The 22,466-nt window shown below is 40.8% G+C and overlaps 2 protein-coding genes across 2 annotated transcripts in view; both read left to right on the top strand.

Moving 5' to 3' along the window:
- The window catches only part of rps16 (ribosomal protein S16), a 1,145,183-nt gene that overhangs the window by 195,477 nt on the left and 927,240 nt on the right, over nt 1–22,466 (top strand). The gene's annotated exons all lie outside the window — the stretch shown is intronic.
- pawr (PRKC, apoptosis, WT1, regulator) overlaps nt 1–22,466 on the top strand; it is an 85,585-nt gene that overhangs the window by 38,653 nt on the left and 24,466 nt on the right. Inside the window, exon 3 of the mRNA XM_049473945.1 lies at nt 18,626–18,751. Within this exon, the coding sequence (XP_049329902.1) occupies nt 18,626–18,751 (126 nt within the window). The remainder of the gene's footprint in view (nt 1–18,625; nt 18,752–22,466) is intronic.

The following is a 22,466-nucleotide window of genomic DNA, read 5'->3' on the forward strand; positions in this document are numbered from 1 at the left end:
AGCCTATGATATTACACAACATATGGCATTACAATATTATCAACAATAAATATTTATAATACCAATATCAACAACCAGTAACACCAAACAGTTCCATTTGTTGCACTAGTCCCTAACACCCCACCATACCACTAAGATCAAGTCGTAAATCTCAGACAGATTGTTGCTCGGGTATTGCAAGGTGGCTGAGATTCCATAGCATCAACTTTGCAATGCTAAAGCCACAGCCTGCAATTTCATAACATTCACCTTGCAATGCTAAAGCATCAACCTGCATTGCCATAGCTTCCGTTTTGCAATGCCCAAGCAGCAACCTGCAATTCCATAGCATCCACTTTGCAATGCTATAGCCAAAATCTGCAATTTAATAGCATCCACCTTGCAATGCCCAAGCCACAACCTGTATTTCAATAACATCATCCTTGCAATGCTAAAGCCACAACCTGCAATTCCGTAGCATCCACCTTGCAATGCCCAAGCAGCAGCCTTCAATTCCGTAGCATCCACCTTGCAATGTCCAAGCCACAACCTGCAATTCCATAGCATCCACCTAGCAATGCCCAAGCCACAACCTGCAATTCCATAGCATCCACTTTGCAATGCTATAGCCAAAATCTGCAATTCCATAGCATGCACCTTTCAATGCCCAAGCAACAACCTGTGATTCCATAGCATCCACTTTGCAATTCCCAAGCAACAACCTGCAATTCCAAAGCATCCTCCTTGCAATGCCCAAGCAGCAGCCTGCAATTCCGTAACATCATCCTTGCAATGCTAAAGCCACAACCTGCAATTCCGTAGCATCCACCTTGCAATGCCCAAGCAGCAGCCTTCAATTCCGTAGCATCCACCTTGCAATGTCCAAGCCACAACCTGCAATTCCATAGCATCCACCTAGCAAAGCCCAAGCCACAACCTGCAATTCCATAGCATGCACCTTGCAATGCCCAAGCAACAATCTGCAATTCCATAGCATCAACTTTGCAATGCTAAGCAACAACCTGTGATTCCAAAGCATCCTCCTTGCAATGCCCAAGCAGCCTGCAATTCCGTAACATCATCCTTGCAATGCTAAAGCCACAACCTGCCTGTGATTCCATAGCATCCACCTTGCAATGCTAAAGCCACAACCTGCAATTCCATAGCATCCACCTTGCAATGCCCAAGCCACAACCTGCAATTCCATAGCATCCACTTTGCAATGCTATAGCCAAAATCTGCAATTCCATAGCATGCACCTTTCAATGCCCAAACAACAACCTGTGATTCCATAGCATCCACTTTGCAATTCCCAAGCAACAACCTGCAATTCCAAAGCATCCTCCTTGCAATGCCCAAGCAGCAGCCTGCAATTCAAAGTCAAAGTCAAAGTGGTTTTTATTGTCATTTCAGCTATATACAGAGTACACAGTGAAACGAAACAACGTTCCTCCAGGGACCATGGTGCACATAAACACAGTGTAGACAGAACAATAGTGCAACAGTACTAAAGTGCAGACAGACAATACAACACAATACAGACAAAGAATAATAAATAACAAGACAGTGTGCAAATTATGCAGTGTGCAAAAAAGACCAGTGAGGTAGTAATTACCTCTATTACACAGTGTGCAATAGAGTCCAGTGAGGTAGTAGGGTTTTTAGTGCTTTCCATTTTCTGGGGTAAGTGGGGTAAGAGTGTGTGTGCATGTACAGAAAGACCATCAGTTCAGTCTCTGCAGTTGAGGAGTCTGATGGCTTGGGGGTAGAAGCTGTTGCAGAATCTGGTCGTGCTGGACCGGATGCTGCGGTACCTTCTTCCTGAAGGCAGGAGGGAGAACAGTTTGTGTGAGGGATGAGTGGGGTCATTCACAATGCTGGTTGCTTTGCGGATGCTGCGGGTGGTGTAAATGTCCGTGATGGAGGGGAGAGAGACGCTGATGATCCTCTCAGCTGTCCTCACAATACGCTGGAGGGTCTTGCGGTCAGAGACGGTGCAGGTCCCAAACCAGGCAGTGATGCAGCTGCTCAGGATGCTCTCAATGGTCCCTCTATAGAAGAGTGTGAGGATGGGTGGAGGGAGACGGGCCTTTCTCAGCTTCCGGAGGAAGTAGAGACGCTGCTGGGCTTTCTTGGCTGTAGAGCTGGTGTTCAGGGTCCAGGTGAGGTTATCTGCTAAGTGGACACCAAGGAACTTGGTGCTCTTAACAATCTCCACAGAGGACCCGTCGATGTTGAGTGGAGAGTGGGTGTGTTGAGCTCTCCTGAAGTCAACAACCATTTCCTTTGTCTTGTCCACATTCAGGTGAAGGTTGTTGACTGTACACCAGTCTGTCAGCCGCTGCACCTCCTCTCTGTATGCTGACTCGTCGCCTTTGGTGATGAGACCCAGCACGGTTGTATTATCGGCGAACTTGATAAAGCTGTTAGAACTGTGTTTTGCAGCACAGTCATGAGTCAGCAGGGTGAACAGCAGAGGACTCAGGACACTGCCCTGGGGGGCCCCAGTGTTCAGTGTGATGGTGCTGGAGGTGCTGCCCCCGAACCGGACTGACTGGGGTCTCCCCGTCAGAAAGTCCAGGATCCAGTTGCAGAGGGGGGTGTTGAGGCAGAGCGAGCTTAGCTTCCTGATGAGGTTCTGTGGGATGGTGGTGTTGAATGCTGAACTGAAGTCTATAAACAGCATTCTGACGTAAGTGTCCTTCTTCTCCAGGTGGGTGAGGGAGAGATGAAGGGTGGTGGTGATGGCATCGTCCGTGGAGCGATTGGGACGATACGCAAACTGCAGGGGGTCCAGTGAAGAGGGCAGTCGTGTCTTGATGTTCCTCATGACTAGCCTCTCGAAGCACTTCATGATGATGGGTGTAAGTGCAACGGGACTGTAGTCATTGAGGCAGGACACTGGACTTCTTCGGCACGGGAATGATGGTGGTGGACTTGAGGCACGTTGGGACAGTGGCGCTGCACAGGGAGATGTTGAAGATGTCCGTGAGAACATCTGTCAGCTGGTCTGCGCACTCCCTGAGCACTCTGCCGGGGATGTTGTCTGGTCCTGCAGCTTTTCGTGGGTTGACTCTGTGCAGAGTGTTCCTCACATCCACTGCAGTCAGGCACAACACCTGCTCGTCCGGCTTGGGCATGGTCTTTCTTGCCGTCGTGTTGTTTTGTGCCTCAAACCGTGCATAAAAGTTGTTCAGGGCATCAGGGAGGGAGGCATCACGTTCACAGGACGGTGGCATTGTCCAGTAGTTGGTGATTGCCTGGATGCCCTGCCACATATGCCGCGCGTCACCCGTGTCCTTGAAGTGGCTGTGGATTCTCTGGGCATGTGCGCGCTTTGCCTCTCTGATGGCTCTTGACAGGTCGGCTCTCGCTTTCCTCAGGGCCACCTTGTCACCCACTCTGAACCTTCCGTAACATCATCCTTGCAATGCTAAAGCCACAACCTGCAATTCCATAACATCCACCTTGCAATGCCCAAGCAACAATCTGCAATTCCATAGCATCAACTTTGCAATGCTAAGCAACAACCTGTGATTCCAAAGCATCCTCCTTGCAATGCCCAATCAGCCTGCAATTCCGTAACATCATCCTTGCAATGCTAAAGCCACAACCTGCCTGTGATTCCATAGCATCCACCTTGCAATGCTAAAGCCACAACCTGCAATTCCATAGCATCCACCTTGCAATGCTCAAGCAACAACCTGTGATTCCATAGCATCCACTTTGCAATGCTATAGCCACAATCTGCAATTCCATAGCATCCGCCTTGCAATGCCCAACAGCAACCTGCAATTCCATAACATTATCCTTGCAATGCTATAGCCAAAATCTGCAATTCCATAGCATCCGCCTTGCCATGCCCAAGCCACAACCTGCAATACCATAGCATCCACCTTGCAATGCTAAAGCCACAATCTGCAATTCCATAGCATCCACCTTGCAATGCCCAAGCAACAACGTTTGATTCCATAGCATCCACCTTGCAATGCTAAAGCCACAACCTGCAATTCCATAATATCATCCTTCCAATGCTAAAGCCACAACCTGCAATTCTATAGCATCCGCCTTGCAATGCCCAAGAAGCAACCTGCAATTCCAAAGCATCAACTTTGCAATGATAAGCCACAACCTGCAATTCCATAGCATCCACCTTGCAATACCCAAGCAACAACCTGTGATTCCATAGCATCCACTTTGCAATGCTAAGCCACAACCTGCAATTCCATAGCATCCACTTTGCAATGCTAAAGCCACAACCTGCAATTCCATAGCATCCACCTTGCAATGCCCAAGAAGCAACCTGCAATTCCATAGCATCCACCTTGCAATACCCAAGAAGCAACCTGCAATTCCATAGGATCAACTTTGCAATGCTAAGCCACAACCTGCAATTCCATAGCATCAACTTTACAATGCTATAGCCAAAATCTGCAATTCCATAGCATCCACCTTGCAATGCCCAAGCAACAACCTGCAATTCCATAGCATTCACCTTACAATGTCTAAGCAGCAACCTGCAATTCCATTTTAGATATCCTATCGACTAACCTGTTATGCCAAAGAAACCACCCAAGGTAGTACAGCAACATCCTAGCAATACCCAAACAGCCACCTGAGATTCCATGGAAACGAGGTAGCAAAGCAAAATAAGTAAATCCATAGCATCCACTTAGCCACACCCAAGCAATCAACTTATGTAACAGCATAAAAACTGATTAGCAGCACTTTATAAAAAACTTGAATAGGGCAGTATATCAGTGCAGATTTTTCTAATATTATTACAGCATAATTACTACAATGTTTTTTTTATTTAATTCTGTTTTGAGGGTTTCTAGGCAACCAACTATTTACTATGTAGTTAATGAAGTTGCTCCATACACTCAGAGAAGATTATGATTTATATAAATAATAATGATATTAATGATGGTTTTATGTATTGCCTTGTTGTCCTGTGTTGTTCTGGCAGTGACAGTGAGAAATTGACCTGCTGTTTTTTTTTGTTTTTTTTTTTGGCTGTGTTCGCCACCTCAGCAATAATGAGGTCGTTTAGATGGAAGTATTTCAGGAATCTGCTCTGCTGTAATTAAAATTAAATTTACTCTATTGTTCTGGTCCAGCGTGAGCTTCCGATTGATGTTCTACACAAAGCATCAGAGGCAATCACAAATGTTCAGGAGGATCCAAGCCGAGCTGCCAAACAAGTGAATAAAGTTACACAAGCGGCCCGGCCTGAGGTCAGCCTGACTGCGGCCTGTATTCATCCCGATGGCGGCCGGAGTTCAGCCTGCCTCCTGTGCTGCTGGACCTGCACTGCTCCTGCGTGCAAAATCCAGCTGTGTTTGATTTTTATCTGCTAAGCCTCGTGCAGCGAGACTAAAACCCCAGAACCTGCAAATTACACTGTTCCCGTTTACACTCATAAGGGGTCAGTGTTTGCTCAGCCTGATTGTATCCTGCTGCTAATGTTCTCAGCTGTCCCGGATTAAAATTATATGTACACAAATTCCACAACAATTCTCTATCTAAGCTGTTGATCTGCCAAGCAGATTCAAAGTTCTACAGTTCAAAAAGTCACAAAAGTTTCTCAATACTTTAGGCTAGGGTCTAAATCAAGTCCTGCGTCTTTAGGCTAGAGCCCAAATCAAGTCGCAAGTCTTTAGGCTAGAGTCCAAATCAAGTCGCAAGTCTTTAGGCTAGAGTCCAAACCAAATCACAAGTTGTTAGGATGGAATCTAATATAAGTCATGAATCTTTAGGCTAGAGTCCAAATCAAGTCATGAATCTTTAGGCTAAAGTCCAAATCAAGTCGCAAGTCTTTAGGCCAGAGTCCAAATCAAGTTGCAAGTCTTTAGGCTAGAGTCCAGATCCAGTCGTAAGTCTTTAGGATAAAGTCCAAATCAAGTCACACGTCTTTAGGCTAAAGTCCAAATCAAGTCCTAGGTCTTTAGTCTAGAGTCCAAATCAAGTCACAAGTCTTTAGGGTAGAGTACAATTCAAGTCAGGAGTCTTTAGGCTAAAGTCCAAATAAAGTCACAAGTCTTTAGGGTAGAGTACAATTCAGGTCAGGAGTCTTTAGGCTAAAGTCCAAATAAAGTCACAAGTCTTTAAGGTAAAGTCCAAATCAAGTCAAAAATATTTAGGCTAGAGTCCAAACCAAGTCACAAGTTGTTAGGCTGGAATCTAATATAAGTCATGAATCTTTAGGCTAGAGTCCAAATCAGGTCACAAGTCTTTAGGCCAGAGTCCAAATCAAGTCTTAAGTCTTTAGGCTAGAGTCCAAATCAAGTCACAAGTCTTTAGGCCAGAGTCCAAATCAAGTCACAAGTCTTTAGGCCAGAGTCCAAATCAAGTCACAAGTTGTTATCTAAAATAAGTCATGAATTCTTAGGCTAAAATCCAAATCAAGTTGCAAGTCTTTAGGCCAGAGTCCAAACCAAGTCACAAGTTGTTATCTAAAATAAGTCATGAATTCTTAGGCTACAATCCAAATCTGGTCACAAGTCTTTAGGTTAGAGTACAGTTCAAGTCCAAATCAAGTCTTAGGCTAGAGTTCAGTCCACTAATTTCTGGCAGCTGGTATTTGGCCCTGAGGCGGTTCCTTTGTTTGGGATGAATCAGAGCTCAGGTTTAAGGCTATCGAATGTCCGCTAATGTTTGAGGAATAATATAAATTTAATTATGGCGGTTATTCCCGTACCAGCGCGAGATTGTTCCTGTGGTTTCACTTTCAAACACTAATCAGCTGTGGACCCGCTTGCACCCGCAGACCTGCTCCGACTGGCTTTATTAGCTTAATGAAAAGCGTGTGCGTGCGGCGACTGGAAGCACAATCATTTATTTGATTTCCTGTGTAATCGCTCTGTTTCAGGGATTTCTGGGGCAGGTATGACTAGTCTATTACACATTAATCTGTTAAATAAATGGATCTTACTCTCATTTTTTGTGACTTCACTCCTTGTGGCATATTCATCCCGTAGAGGCACTCAGATTTGGCCGGATTTGGCCAGATGAACCTAGAACTTGCCTCCATTTATTTACTGCTCAGATTAAAATACAGTATTAATCTTGTTTAAATACTTTTGTGTGTGTTTGTCTGTTTTTGTATTTGTATGTTTGTGTGTTTTGAATGCTTGTGTTGGACTGCTTGTGTGTTTGGATGTTGTGTGGATATTTCAGTGTTTGTGTTTGGATGCTTGGGTCTTTGAGGGTTTGGGTATTTGTGTTTGGATGTTTGACTGAGTGTTGTGTTTCCTTGTTTTAGTGTTTATATGCTTAGATATTTAGATGTTTTGGTCTTTGCATGTTTAAATGTCTGAGTGTTTGTTTAGGTGTTTTTGTGATTGTATGCTTTGTTTGTAGGCTTTGTTGCTTGGATGTTTGGTTCTTTGCATGTTTGGATTTTTGAGTGTTCGATGGTTTGGGTGTTTTATTGTTTTTGTATGATTCGATATTTGGATGTTTTAGTGTTTGTTTGTTTGTTTGGGAGTTGGGATGTTTAAGTGTTTGGATATTAGAATGTTATGGGATGGTTCCACTGATCTCCAGCCTCTGGACATCTTCAGTTCTGCAGGGTACAGTCAGAAATATCTAGTGTTTCTTCAGCACAGACTGGTGTTTCTCCTCCTACTGTGTTTATGGAAGTGTTATTGCGTGTCCTCCCGTCTCTGCTGCAGATGATCGGGTGTCTTGTTGTGCTGTGAAGCTCTAATCATTCTTCCAGACTGCAGCGCTGCTCCTCCTGCCCTACAGCTGATTATTTACACTGCAGCTCCGCCTCCAGCTGAACCCAAAGTTTGGACAGAAATCAAATTCACTCAGTTTCCTCTTTATTCTGACTGCAGCTAATCAGGCGAGACATGTTCACTGCCTGAAGTTTCACTTCTTTAGCTTTGCGCTGGGGCTACCATGCCTAATGTAGCTTATTAGCATGCTAATTTAACATGGACTGCAGGCCTAAATCATCACACACTCTCCTCCTGTTCATAGCTGTGCTCATTTACACGTTATATCCAGATTTTAGGAATGGACTAAAATGTGTTGAGAAAAATCCTGAAGAATTAAATGATCACCCAATGGTTGATAGGGTATTGCAGGGTGATTGCTATGGGTTTCATAGGTGGTTGCTTTGCCATTGCTACACTTTAACTAGATGGTTGCCATTGGTTTGCTAGGCTGTTGCTATGATGTTGCATGGTGGTTTATATGGGTTTGCTTTGTGATTGCAACAATGTTGCAAGGTTGTTATGGGGGTTCTAGGTGGTTATTATACTTTTGGTAGGTGATTGCTATGGGTTTGCTTGGCTGTTGCAATGGGGTTTCTAGGGGGTTACTAGACTGTTGGTAAGGGGTTACTATTGAATTGCCACATTGCTACCAAGTGGTTTCTATGGGATTGCTACAGTGTTGCTAGTGGTTGCCAGGGCATTACTAGACAGTTCCTAACATGTTGCTTTAATGTTGCTATAATGGCTGCTATGGGTAGTTGCTATTGGGGTTCTATGTGGTTACTAGACTGTTCCTATGAGTTTGCCAGTTGGTTACAAAATAGTTTTTAGGGTTTTGCTAAATTATAGTTATGGATGACTAGGTTGGTGGTAGCTATGAGATTTGTGGGTGGTTCCTAGAGTTTTTCTGTTGGATTGCTTGATTGTTGATTGACTGTTGCTGTGTTGTTGCTAGGTGGTTACTGTGGAAAGGCTTTGGCTTTTGATCGTTATGGGATTTTTGAGATATACTTGGTGCCCGAAGTTTAGCTGTGAGGCTAATGTAGCTTACTAGCATGCTTAATATAGCATGGATTACATGTATAAATAATAATTAAATTTATACCCTTCTTAACCACACCTACACATAAAGCATGTTGCAAATAGTTTCTTTGGTATAATCTGTTCTAAAGAGTCATATTCTATTTGCAATACGTTCCTACTACAAAGACTAGACACTGTATACTTTTCCTTTCTTACAACAATTGGAGCATATGAACTTGAAAGAATATAAAATGCATGTTGACCAAATTACACCATAGATATTTTAATTCCCGATCATATCAGAGTTATTTTTCCACCCATTCTCTCCACTATGGTTCAGTGCAGTAGAGACAATATTTCAGCAAGACTCTAGGATCTTAAGGAAACCCAAGCTAATTCGCTTTAATTCAGTCCATGTGTAGCTCCCGCTAATACACTGCTACATACCCACGTTCCAGCCATAAACACAATTTACATAATCATTTAAAACACAAAACAGAAGCAGGACCTCAGTTTTTTCCACCAGGCAGAAAGAAACATCCACTCTAATGGAAAGTGACCAGAATTTATGTAGATTATTCTGTTCTGCCTCGTAGCGATGATTATCGTGGTCATGCTAGCAGTACTTTCACGTTTGTCCCACACACATTCCACCCCTCTACAGAACCTCTCCTCATTTCCTGTCCAGTTTTATACACAAGGCAGAAAAAAGAATACAGAAAAACTAAGAGAGAAGAGAACAAAGATGTTTTACAGTAAGAAGAAATGGCACATTAGCGTTAGCACTGTTCTATCAGGCTAATCAAAGGCTTCGGATCATCAGTTAACAGATAAAAAAAAAAGTAAATAGTAGATTGTACCAAAATTAGCATTTTGGCTGAAACTGAACAAAATGAAACATTTGGTTAAAGGCTGAATACTGAACATGTTTTTTTGCTGTTTTTCATTAAATTTCCCATAGACAAAACTACGTTTCAGAAAACATTTATTGAACACTTTTACTCAACATTTAAATATCGCAACAAAGCGTATTTATCTCAGCTATAATGACTTTACCTATATTCTAATCATACATTTACCTCAGCTGTGCTGTTCCAGAATATACAATTGGCACTATACCTAATGCAAGGCATTTGCTGGAGCAGTATTAAGACCCCAGTGTTGAGCTTTGGAGCAGTGAAACTGTGTTCTCTAGAATGATGAAGCTCCATCTAATACTTTTGGATGGGATGAGTTGGGGAGTTGAGAATAGGAGGCTTTGGAGATCATCTAAAATCATTTGATCCTGACCTCACTAACACTCTTGTTGAAGCTGAATTTAATCAAATACATAATATCTATGAATCCGGAATCTGGTGGAACGTCTTCTCTGGACCATTACTCTTTTATCACCCTTTAGGTAAAAATAATGAGCAGGTGTCCCAAAACTTTTTTTTTCCTGTAGTGAAGATAATATCTCTGCCTCAGCAGGATGTGAGGGATGTGACCCAGTTAGCATTAGCGTCTCGCGCCACTGCAGCACTATTTGTTTTGTTGCTTTAAGACATTATCTCCCCAATTAGAGATTGAGCTGGCCGCTGTTCAGTCTGCTGGAATCAGAGTGGAACGTGCCGAGATTCGGGGACTTTCTGAGCCTTTGATTTTCTGTTAGTACAACATTCTGCAGTCCTCTATTTGGTACAACAGGCGATTTGGTCAACAAAAGCAGGTTTATGTTGAATAATGACAATGATAATAGTTTTTGGCATCAAAGAAAATAGAACTAATAACTTTTATTAAGCAAGAACTATTTTATTTAAAGTCGTACTGCAGTGTTTCTTTTAGCGCTAGCATTTTTTCTAGCATGAAAAGCAGCAGCAGCCCCACAACAAACCACTGCCAGCTGAAATGAATAACACTGATGACCTGGTTTAAACGTCTTCTGTAAAGGGGTGGGGTATTAATTGGGCAGTGAGTGAACATTCATTATTTTTAAGTTAAAGCTGAAAACATGCACAAATGTAAGAATCTAGATTTCGAAACAGTGAGTGGATCAGAACATCTCAAGAACATCAGACAGGTCTTTTTGCTGTGTTGCCGGTCTGCAGTGTTCAGTACCTACCAATAGTGCCCAAGAAAGATCAACAGGCGAATCGGCAACAAAATGTTTCTGATAAGAGGTCTGAAGTTCATTCAGCATAGCAAAGGCTAAAACTAGGAGTAAGCAAAATGTCCTTAAAATAATATCACAATTTTTTTAGTGTATTTTGCAATAACAATGATTTTGGCAATATAACAATACATGGAAAGTTTACTTAAATTTAAGTTTATACATTCAGTAGAAACAAAAAATAAATAAAAATGTAAACTGTAACATTCCAAGACCTTAATTTTGTATGAAATATAACAAAAAAATTTATATAAGAAGAATAAAGTAATATAACAACAAAACTCTTCCACAACACTAAAGTGTTAGTTTTTGTTTTATATTTAATGCATGTAAACTGAAAATAAACAGTTAAAATAAATACAAAACAAATCATATTTTGAGCATGCAGTTATTGCCAGCTAATAGGTAGGATTTCAAGTTTCAAGTTTTTGTGACTTGTTAGCTACTTTCTATAACTAGCCTTATAGCAACATGTAAATAACATTTGAGCTACTTCTCCACAACCTGGCTAAAGGCTTGAGATAGATAGATAGATAGATAGATAGATAGACAGACAGACAGACAGACAGACAGACAGACAGATACTTTATTGATCCCCGGGGGGAAATTCTTGAAATTAAAGGTTCTGTAAACTCCCCAAACTATGGCTTTAATACTGCTGTACATTGGTGTATGTTAGCTTTAGCTACCGCTCTGGAACGACTCCCATACAGCAGCAGCTTTAGCGTAGCCGTGAGTCAGCAAGCCCGGTGAGCAGCTAAACACAGTCATCATTAGATAACTGGACAGTAGGGAGGGACCCTGCTGCAGGACGGGTGGAGAATGAGTGGGAAAACGAGTGGGAGCGAGGGATGAACGGGTAGAGGAGTGTAAGAGTTGGACAGCGGGAGGAAGGCCTGAGTGACTGGTAGCTTAAAGTGTGTCCTCTTGGCCTGGTTTCTCCTGTAGCTTGGCTGAACTTCACATGAACTCTTCTCCCGGTGCGTGTGTGTGTGCATGTGTGTGTGTGTGTGTGTGTGTGAGAGCAGGAAGGAAATCTAGAAGTTTGGAATTTGCATCTACAGTACACACAGAACCCACAGTACAGTACTATCATGATACAACTCATGAATACTGTATCAGTGATATATCAGGCATTGTATTACGATTTATGTAGATTACACCAACTAAAGAAAACTATATAACACTGTACAGTGCAGTAACAAACAAATAAAATATTTTTAATTCACTACTAAAGAAATTCTGTAACACTCTACAGAAGGTGACCCCTCCTATAGAACACTGTACATGGTAGTAATTGTTTTTTTGTGTTAACACTTTACAGAGTGATTACATTAAAATAAAACACTGTAACACTTTGATGTGTAACACCTAACGGAATCCTAACAACAATTTACATGGTAACAGTTAAAAAATATTTTTTTTTATTCAGAGCAAAACAAAGAACTGTTTTAAAAGGTAGTAATGCTTAAACAAATCTAACATGTAATACTTCACAGGGTGGTGCCATGTTCTAAATAACTCTGTACCACTTTACAAGGTGGAAACACCCCCTAAATAAGTCCCTTAAAAGTTTGGCATGTGATAACATCTTGGTTAAACTTCACATAACTGGCTTCTCCATATATTTCCTCCTAAATAATTCTGCTAAACTGGGTAATAATTCACGTTGGCAGCACCTACTTAAGAAAACTCAATAAGTAACAACTTTAAAGAAAACTATGTAATGCTTCACAAAGTACCACCTCCTAAAAATAATTAATACTTTAAAATGTGAAAAAACTCTATAACTCTCCAAATGAAAGTTCAGCAACACCTTCCAAGGAGGTAATATTTCCTAAAGTAAATTACATCTCTGGAAAAATTAAGAGACCAGTTTCTGAATTTTGCTATTTATCTGTATATGTTTGAGTAAAATGAACATTGTTGTTTTATTCTATAAACTACGAACAACATTTCTCCCAAATTCCAAATAAAAATATTGTCATTTAAAGGATTTATTTGCAGAAAATGAAAAATGGCTGAAATAACAAAAAAGATGCAGAGCTTTCAGACCTCAAATAATGCAAAGAAACCAAGTTCATATATATTCATAAAGTTTTAAGAGTTCAGAAATCAATATTTGGTGGAATAACCCTGGTGCAAAAATGTAAGCAGTTCATCAAGCTTGTGATCATCCATCTTCCTCTTGATTATATTCCAGAGGTTTTCAATTTGGTACAATCAAAAAAACTTTTATTTTTTAAGTCTCTTATTGTATAACTTTATCCCAGGTAAAAAAAAAATCTTATTCATTTATAAAGTTGTCACTTCCCAAAACAATGTGATATAACATTACAAAAAATGTTTCAAAAAAGTTGTTTATAATGTGGATGCTTCAAGTTGTAGTTGTGGCCTGCTGACAGTCAACTCAATATTGTGGCAAATTAATAATGCACTTCCATCACTTGTTATGTACATTTCAGCTTGTAGCGTGTCTGAGCTGATGCAGTATGTTTGGGTTAAAGGTCAGTGAACTGTAGGTTTATGATTTTTCTCGGAGAAGAGGCTTCCTAACGCTGGGTTGAGTTAGCACTGTGTTTTTGTTCATTTTGTAGAAACAGATGTTAAAAGTATTCGCCTGAAAGATGAAGCGGTTTTTCTCTCTCTCTCTCTCTCTCTCTCTCTCTTTCTCTCTCTCTCTCTCTCTCTCTCTCTCTCGCCCTCTTCACCGAGCGGCTTTGTTAGTGCTGCTCACGAGGCCTTGCGTAAGAGGATTACTCAGATAGAGAGATATATAGTGAAGTTCTTCAGTTCATGGTCACTATTCGTCTCTGTTCTGTGGTGGTTTGGGTAAAAGCTGGCGGTGAGCTGTTCTCCCGGCCTCGGTGCTCCGGCGCTCCATTCAGCTTCTAAATGAAAGTGGGTTTTTGAAAGGCGCTGCCGGTATGAATCAGGAGTTATGATGTCGGGCCTTTGTGCTGCTTCCCAAGGTTTCATGTCCTTGGTGAACGAGGGATTGAGCACGAAAAGCGAATTTACTAAATGAAAAGGATGTTTTAAAAAGCAGACACTTCAGAAGGACATATTGTCTATTTATAAATCTATAAAATATATAAAAAATATATAAAGCCTTATATTCCTGCATAGAGTCATCAACTCCATTTCTATAATAGTGATGCTTTAATAGATGACATAACACCTCTCACCACAGCCGTAAATCAGATCAGCCTTATATCCGGTTTCTGTATAGATGTTTATAGGATTGTGTATTGTGTATAAGATTTATGGCTGTGTATTGACAAGAACGTGGTGATAAAATCTATATTACAATAGGAGTTACAATTCAGTATATTGTGATAAACTATATGGTCAAAAGTATTTGCTCACCCATGCAAATCAGTGAACTCAGGTGTTTCAATCACTTCCATGACCACAGGTGTATAAAAGCAAGCACTCAATCATGCAGACTGCTTCTACAAACATTAGTGTGGTAATGTGATAGGATGCAGCACCTGTGCAACAAGTCCAGTCCTGAAATTTCCTCTCTAAAAAATATTCCACAGCCAACTGTCAGTGATATAACACAGTGGAAGCAATGGAACACTAAAGCAACTCACTGTTTGCTGAGGAGCATAGTACACAGAGCATATCAACTTTCTGCAGAGTCAATCACTACAAACTTCCTATGGCCTACAGATTAGCTCAGGAATAGTAGAGCATAGAGAGCTTTATTGAAAAGGTTTCCATGGCCAAACAGCTCCATCCAAGCTTTACATCACCAAGCGCAATGCAGGCAAACAGATACTTTTGGCAGTATAGTGTATATAGTGATACTGCAAGCTACTGTTGTGATGGTATAAATCAATAAAAAAAAAAACATTATAAAAGTAAATATAATAAAAAAGTACAGAAATATTATAAAAACATTATCATATTAAAACTATTTAAATAAAAGAAAAGGTTTTGGTAACACTTCCTATAAAACCTATATTCATAACAGTCATGTATAAAGTACTAGAGACCCAGTGTTCTTTAACCAAAACACATTTTGTAGTATTGCAAGTAGATTATTATAAAATGTACTACTCAAGTACTGAAAGTAAAAGTAGAGTACTGTGTTATTTGTGTAGAAATTACAGAAAACAGTGGAGAGTTTTTAGAGTGAAAGACAGAACGGGAGCAGCAAGGTCTTCTTATCAGTTTGATCACTTGATTCACTTAATGGTGAGAAGCTTCAACAAACCCGGTGACAGTGCTGATCATCTACCACTCTGGCTTTAGTGATAATGTGGGTTTGGAACGAATCTTAAATTTTTTAAACTCATTAAAATATGTAGTGAAGTAAATACAGTAGATTTTAGCAGTAGTATTTTACTACTAAATTACAGTTGTGAAATAGCTCTACTTTGTTGTTTTACGTATCTAAGGTGTTTAAGGTGTTTATACTAAGTTGTAATTTAAAGACAACAATAAAAGACTTCTGACACCATTTTTACACTTAAACTAATAATTAAAAATTGATAAAGTAGGGCTGCACGATATGACTTAAATTCATAGCATAATATCTTTCTTAAATTTGGTTGATACTATATAATTCTGATATCGATATGAATAGTGTAGTTTATGTAATGTATGTAATTACATGCTGATTGAGCTGGTTGAAATTATAAAAATATTATATTATAAAATATTATCCCAGTACTTAAATAAATATAAAATTATGATTTTTTGTACTCAGACACCATGCTTCAGCAGTGACTGATTCTGTTTTTCTGCTATTTAAATACTCTGATGTATAGTACAGTCATTTATATAAATTTTTGTCTGCACAAGATTTTCTATACTCATTGAAATGTACAGATTGGTAAGTGTTATTTATGCTGATGAAATTCTCATAATTGTCAATATAATAAAAAAATATCACGATACAGTAAATCATTGATATATTGCCCAGCTGTACGATACAGTATTAAAAAAATATATATTTCAATATTTTATTTGCAATATTTCAGTATATCAATATCGTATTGAAGCCTGTTGGTAATGCAGGGGTTGTGAAGGCTTGTACCGGGATATGGTGTGGTTTTAACGTGGTTTTCCCCGATATTTAAGGCTAAATCAAGTCTGAAATTTGGTGTTTGTAAAGCCACACAGAGCAGAGCAGTTATTATTTATTCCTATTATTCCAATAATGCGCATCTTCCTGACTGTACGCTCCGCCTGCAGATAAACCAGCGTTAGGAATTAGAGGCAGAACCATGTAATTAGCCATTCCTCATATGATTGGAAAATTACAGAGTGGGTCGTGTGATCAGCGCATTTCATGCATTCTTAGAGTTTCACACTGTTTTATCAGCGGCCGCACAGCCACGCTCCAGCCGTCACTCACTTCCCGCCTGTTTTTGGAGTGTTTAGGTCGTTAAAGCGATAGTTTGCTGTGAAATTAACTGTACAGAGTTTTTTTTAAAACACTCTAATCAAAGTGTGATCAATCCACCATCAGTCATGGTTGGTGCTTATTTAGTTTTACATTAGAGCTGTAAGGCTACTATAGCTAACAGTTACTGGGAGTCTATGTACACCAATTAGCATTGTGCTATATTAAGTAGAGTTTCTTAGAGAGCACATTGGGTGCCATTTTTTTTCTCACCATAATACTGTATATTTAGTTGTTTGCCAAATTTGTCGCACTATAAGGTCCACTGGATTATAAGGTACACTGGATTATAAGGTGCACTGGATTATAAGGTGCACTGGATTATAAGGTATTAATAAACATCTATTTTCATACATAAGGGGCACCAGAATATAAGGTGCATTATGTAACAATAGTAAAGAACAGGGATGTTGCAATGTTTTCCTTCTAATTCACCCAGAGGCAAGACCTGTAAAGCTAAGCTAAGTACAGTAAACAAATCTTATTCTAAAAAAGCGCCGGATTTTAATGTACACAGGAAACTGTTTATTTTGGTGAGTTAAGTGCTTCTGTGTACTTACAGTAAGCTTACATTTCTAGATTTCCACTAAGGCTACCTGTGGTTAGTGGCTAACGCCGCCAACAGCTCTGCACTGAGGAACTCCGTACCAGAGTGATATTAGCTAGTGTTTCTTTACACGTAGCTTGTTTTAATATGGTAAACACGCAGACTACAATGCAATATACTCACTTCGTGTAGTGAGCGGGTAATGCTAATGCCAAGAGTAGTCTAGAGGGGTATAAAGCCCCACAGCATTAGGCTTCATTAGGCTTCATTGGGCTGTGTGGTTCTTTGGAGTTTCTTTAGGATGAGCTGGAGTGTTAAAACTAATCTCTAATCAGCACCTGAACTTTAGCTCACTGATGGTTTAATGGTTTTTGGCTTTGTTTTAAATAGTACTGTATCTCCTCACAGCAATGTTCCAACATGAGTGCAAAGCCTTCTCAGAACAGTAAGTACAGGCTGCTGGTGGGGAACATGACCGCAGGCAGCGCTGTGGTTGGGTGTTTTGGGGTTTTGGTGGTGAGGTAAGTCTCTGAGCTGCAGCAGTAGTGGATTCTGGTCCGGCAGTACCGAGCGGTTCTGGGGGAATGTTCTGGAGGCCCAGGGAAGCAGATTCTGTCCTAAAATGGTAGCTTTCACATTCAAACCCAGACGCTTCCAGCGAGCCGCTAAACCCCTCTGCCAGCGGCCCGTAAATCTACGGACAGGGAGAACAGCGTGTGCTGCAAAAACTGTCCACTTTATTAGAAACACCTAACATAAACTGTCCACTTTATTAGAAACACCTAACACAAACTGTCCACTTTATTAGAAACACCTAACATAAACTGTCCACTTTATTAGAAACACCTAACACAAACTAGCCACTTTATTAGAAATACCTGCCACAAACTGGCCACTTTATTATAAACACCTAACTCAAAATGGTCACTTCATTAGAAAAACCTAACATAAACTGGGCATTTTATTAGAAACACCTAACATAAACTGGCCACTTTATTAGAAACACCTAACCTAAACTGGCCATTTTATTAGAAACACCCATCTTAAACTGGCCACTTAAAAATTAAAAATGCCCCTTTCAACCCCAAGACTTTATTAGAAACAGTCATTCCAAGCTTTATTTTAATGTGCATATGACTATACTGGAAAACAGAGCTGTGAGTGTGTATGTATGTGTGTGATGCTCTGATTCTTTATCCAGAGTAATCCAGTGGGATTTCAGTAAAGCGTGTTTAAATCTCCCGAGAGACAGAGAGTCATATCCTGTGTGTGTATACTTGTTTTGTGTGTATGTTTCTGTGTTTCTGCTGTGTTTAAATAACTAAACTGTGTAAACTGAGTAATCTGGTATATGACCTTACACTGCACATTTACACACCTTTTCTATTGGTTTTATTGTTTTTCTAAATTCTACAAATTCTAAAGTAATAAAACAACATATTTAAGGGTTCTATTTCTTTTGCACATACCACATTTAAGGGGTTATTGTTGTTATAGTTAATAAATAGTAACTATGTAAGAGAAGTGTGTGTCTGTGGAGGATTTTACTTGTTTTTTCTAGTTTGGCCGGGGATGCACAAACGTTTTGCACAGGACTACTTTGTGCTTGCATTTGTTCTTAATCTCACACCCTATCCTCATCACTAATATATTACACATACATACAGTGACAGTCACATACAGTGACAGTGTGAGTTACTGTGGGTCAGCTGTACAGTACAGCGTACAGGGTGCTGCAGTGGGTGACCCGTACTAACCTGAGTATATCGTTGTGTGTTTAGAGTTTGGACGAGCTGGATGATGATGATGGAGGGGAGAAGGAGAGGAAGGGGGAGGAAGCACTGACTCAGCACAACACTGTCCAGAACGAGTCCATGACCTCGGACCCCGCCGGACACTCAATACAGGTCAGTCTGTGGATATTTGTGTATTGTTTTAATCATAGTTCCATATTTACTATTAGAACTAATAAATATCATATGACAGTTGTTTGCAGAAAAATTCAGTATTTTCACCTTACAACTACAAAACTAAATGTATTTTATTAAGATTTTAAGTGATATACAACACTAAGTAGCGCATAACTGTGAAGTGGAATGAAAATGATACATGGTTTTCAAACTTTTAATCAAATAAAAATCTAGAAAAAGTGTGATGTGCAAAAATGCCCCCCCCCGGCATAATAAAACTTAGTAGAGCCACCTTTTACTGCAATTACAACTGTAAGTGCTTTGAGGTATGCACTGTCTGTGTTTAGAGACCATTCTTCTTTACAAAACAGCTGGAGAGTGTCTGTAAACAGCAATTTTCATGTATTGCTGCAGATGCTCAATGTAACTTGAGCTGTTTTCCTTTTTTTCCACAAATAGCACTTTGCATTTAGGCCATTATGTTTTATCTGACCACAGCACCTTCTTCATGTTTGCTGTGTCCTATGTGATTTGTGTCAAACTGCAGATGGCACTTCTTATGTCTTTCTTTCAACAATACATGAGTGTGTAAGTGTGTGCTGCCCCTGGGCTGCCTAGAAGTGGCACTGTTGTCCAGAGAAAGTGAGCAGTGTGACCGTAAACACCTGCGGGTCATTTAGAACCACACAGAACCAGTAATATGGTTCTACTGATCCAACACAGAACCTACAGTATTAAACATTAGATTGAAGGGACGTGGCCTACCATTTTATTACATTTTTGTTTTTTATTATAGAGTGATTTGCAGTCTTCAGATGATTTAATTAAAAAGGGACTGCCCCTTTAAGATTGATATAAGCTGTGTTCTGATTGGTGGAACTGTTTAGCAAAAGTGCTATAAACTATCTTTGGCCACTTTAATGGAAACACCAGTTATTTTGTGCTCCAAGTTGTAGCACAGCAGCAGCAATGGTGTGTGTGTGTGTGTGTGTGTGTGTGTGTGTGTATAATCAGTGTGAGGTCCATCTGCTTCTGTTTAGTCATCTTCTCCTGCGCTGCTCTTTCTGCCATAGAAGGAAAACTCTCCGCCTTAAAGAATCCGGGGAACATGCAGCACATTCCAGAGAATTCCGGAAAAAAATCTGAAGGATCCTCTCCAGTTTCTATCCCAGAATACTCTCTCTCTCAGATCTAATGTTAACTCTTTTGCTCTACCTTTTACTCTGGCAGGGAAATAAGCACTCTTCAAACATAAGATATGAAATTGTAGTTTTTTTGTGAAGAATCAACAACAAGTGTTACACAATCGTGAAGTGGAACAACATTTATTGGATATTTTAAACTGAACAATGGGGCGTGCAATATTATTCAGCCCCCTTGCGTTAATACTTTGTAGCGCCACCTTTTGCTGTGGTTACAGCTTCAAGTAGCTTGGGGTTTATCAAGAGACTGAATTTTTTGTTGGTTTGTGAACAGAAGTTTTCAGCTCTTCCAACAGATTCTCGATTGGATTCAGGTCTGGACTTTGACTTGGCCATTCCAACACCTGGATACGTTTATTTGTGAACCATTCCATTGTGGATTTTGCTTCATGTTTTGGATCATTAGCTGGTTGGAAGATAAATCTCCGTCCCAGTCTCAGGACTTTTGCAGACTCCAACAGGTTTTCTTCCAGAATGGTCCTGTATTTGGCTCCATCCATCTTCCCATCAATTTTAACCATCTTCCCTGTCCCTGCTGCAGAAAAGCAGGCCCAAACCATGATGCTGCCACCACCATGTTTGACAGTGGGGATGGTGTGTTCAGGGTAATGAGCTGTGTTGCTTTTACGCCAACCATAACTCGTTGCATTGTGGCCAAAAAGTTCGATTTTGGTTTCATCTGACCACAGAACCTTCTTCCACATGATTGGTGTGTCTCACAGGTGGCTTGTGACAAACTTTAAACAAGATTTTTTATGGATATATTTGAGAAATGTCTTTCTTCTTGCCACTCTTACATAAAGGCCAGATTTGTGCAGTGTATGACTGATTGTTTTCCTGTGGACAGAGTCTCCCACCTCAGCTGTAGATCTCTGCAGTTCATCCAGAGTGATCATGGGCCCCTTAGCTGCATCTCTGATCAGTCTTCTCCTTGTTTGAGCTGAAAGTTTAGAGGGATGGCCCGGTCATGGGAGATTTCCAGTGGTCTGATTCTCCTTCCATTTTAATATGATCGCTTGCACAGTGCTCCTTGAGATGTTTAAAGCTTAGGAAATCTTTTTGTATTCAAATCTGGCTTTAAACTTCTTCATAACAGTATCTCGGACCTGCCTGGTGTGTTCCTGGGTCTTTATGATGCTCTCTGAGCTTTAAACAGAACTCTGAGACTATCACAGAGCAGGTGCATTTATACGGAGACTACACACAGGTGGATTCTATTTATTATCATCAGTCATTTAGGTGAACAGGGATCCTCACTGAACTTCTGGAGTGAGTTTGCTGCACTAAAAGTAAAAGGGGCGAATATTATTGCACACCCCACTTTTCAGTTTTTTAATTTCTAAAAAAAAAAATTTAAATATCCAATAAATTTCCTTCCTAAATGTGCCCATTCTGCCCATTCACAGCCTCGCTGCAATTTTTTTTTAGCTCATCAGCATTAGCTTTCATCCTACCACAGTCAGGTTTGCTCCACCCATTCACCCTACAGCGGTCAGTTTACCTCCACCCATTTAGCCTACAGCAGTCAGTCTAACCCCACCCATTCACTCTACAGCAGTCAGTCTAACCCCACTCATTTACCCTACAGCAGTCAGTTTAACCCCGCCCTTTCAGCCTACAGCAGTCAGTCTAAACCCACCCATTCAGCCTACAGCAGTCAGTTTACCCCCACCTCCTCAGCCTACAGGAGCCAGTTTAACCCCACCCATTCAGCCTACAGGAGTCAGTTTCCCCCCACCCATTCAGCCTACAGGAGTCAGTTTACCCCCACCCCTTCAGCCTACAGGAGTCAGTTTACCCCCACCCCTTCAGCCTACAGCAGTCAGTTTACCCCCACCTCTTCAGCCTACAGGAGTCAGTTTACTCCCACCTCTTCAGCCTACAGCAGTCAGTTTACCCCCACCTCTTCAGCCTACAGCAGTCAGTTTACCCCCACCTCTTCAGCCTACAGGAGTCAGTTTACCCCCACCTCTTCAGCCTACAGGAGTCAGTTTACCCCCACCTCTTCAGCCTACAGGAGTCAGTTTACCCCCACCTCTTCAGCCTACAGGAGTCAGTTTACCCCCACCTCTTCAGCCTACAGTAGTCAGTTTACCCCCACCTCTTCAGCCTACAGGAGTCAGTTTACCCCCACCTCTTCAGCCTACAGGCGTCAGTTTACCCCCACCTCTTCAGCCTACAGGAGTCAGTTTACCCCCACCTCTTCAGCCTACAGGAGTCAGTTTACCCCCACCTCTTCAGCCTACAGGAGTCAGTTTACCCCCACCTCTTCAGCCTACAGGAGTCAGTTTACCCCCACCTCTTCAGCCTACAGCAGTCAGTTTACCCCCACCCCTTCAGCCTACAGCAGTCAGTTTACCCCCACCCATTCAGCCTACGGGAGTCAGTTTACCCCCACCCTTTCAGCCTACAGCAGTTTAGCCTCACTCTCTCAGGATAAACTTATGTTTTAGCCTTAGTTCTCAAAGAAAAAAAAAAGCACATGAATTATAAAGACTTATGAAGCATAT

This window comes from Astyanax mexicanus, chromosome 2 (assembly GCF_023375975.1).
Source record: "Astyanax mexicanus isolate ESR-SI-001 chromosome 2, AstMex3_surface, whole genome shotgun sequence".
Classification (NCBI taxonomy): domain Eukaryota; kingdom Metazoa; phylum Chordata; class Actinopteri; order Characiformes; family Acestrorhamphidae; genus Astyanax; species Astyanax mexicanus.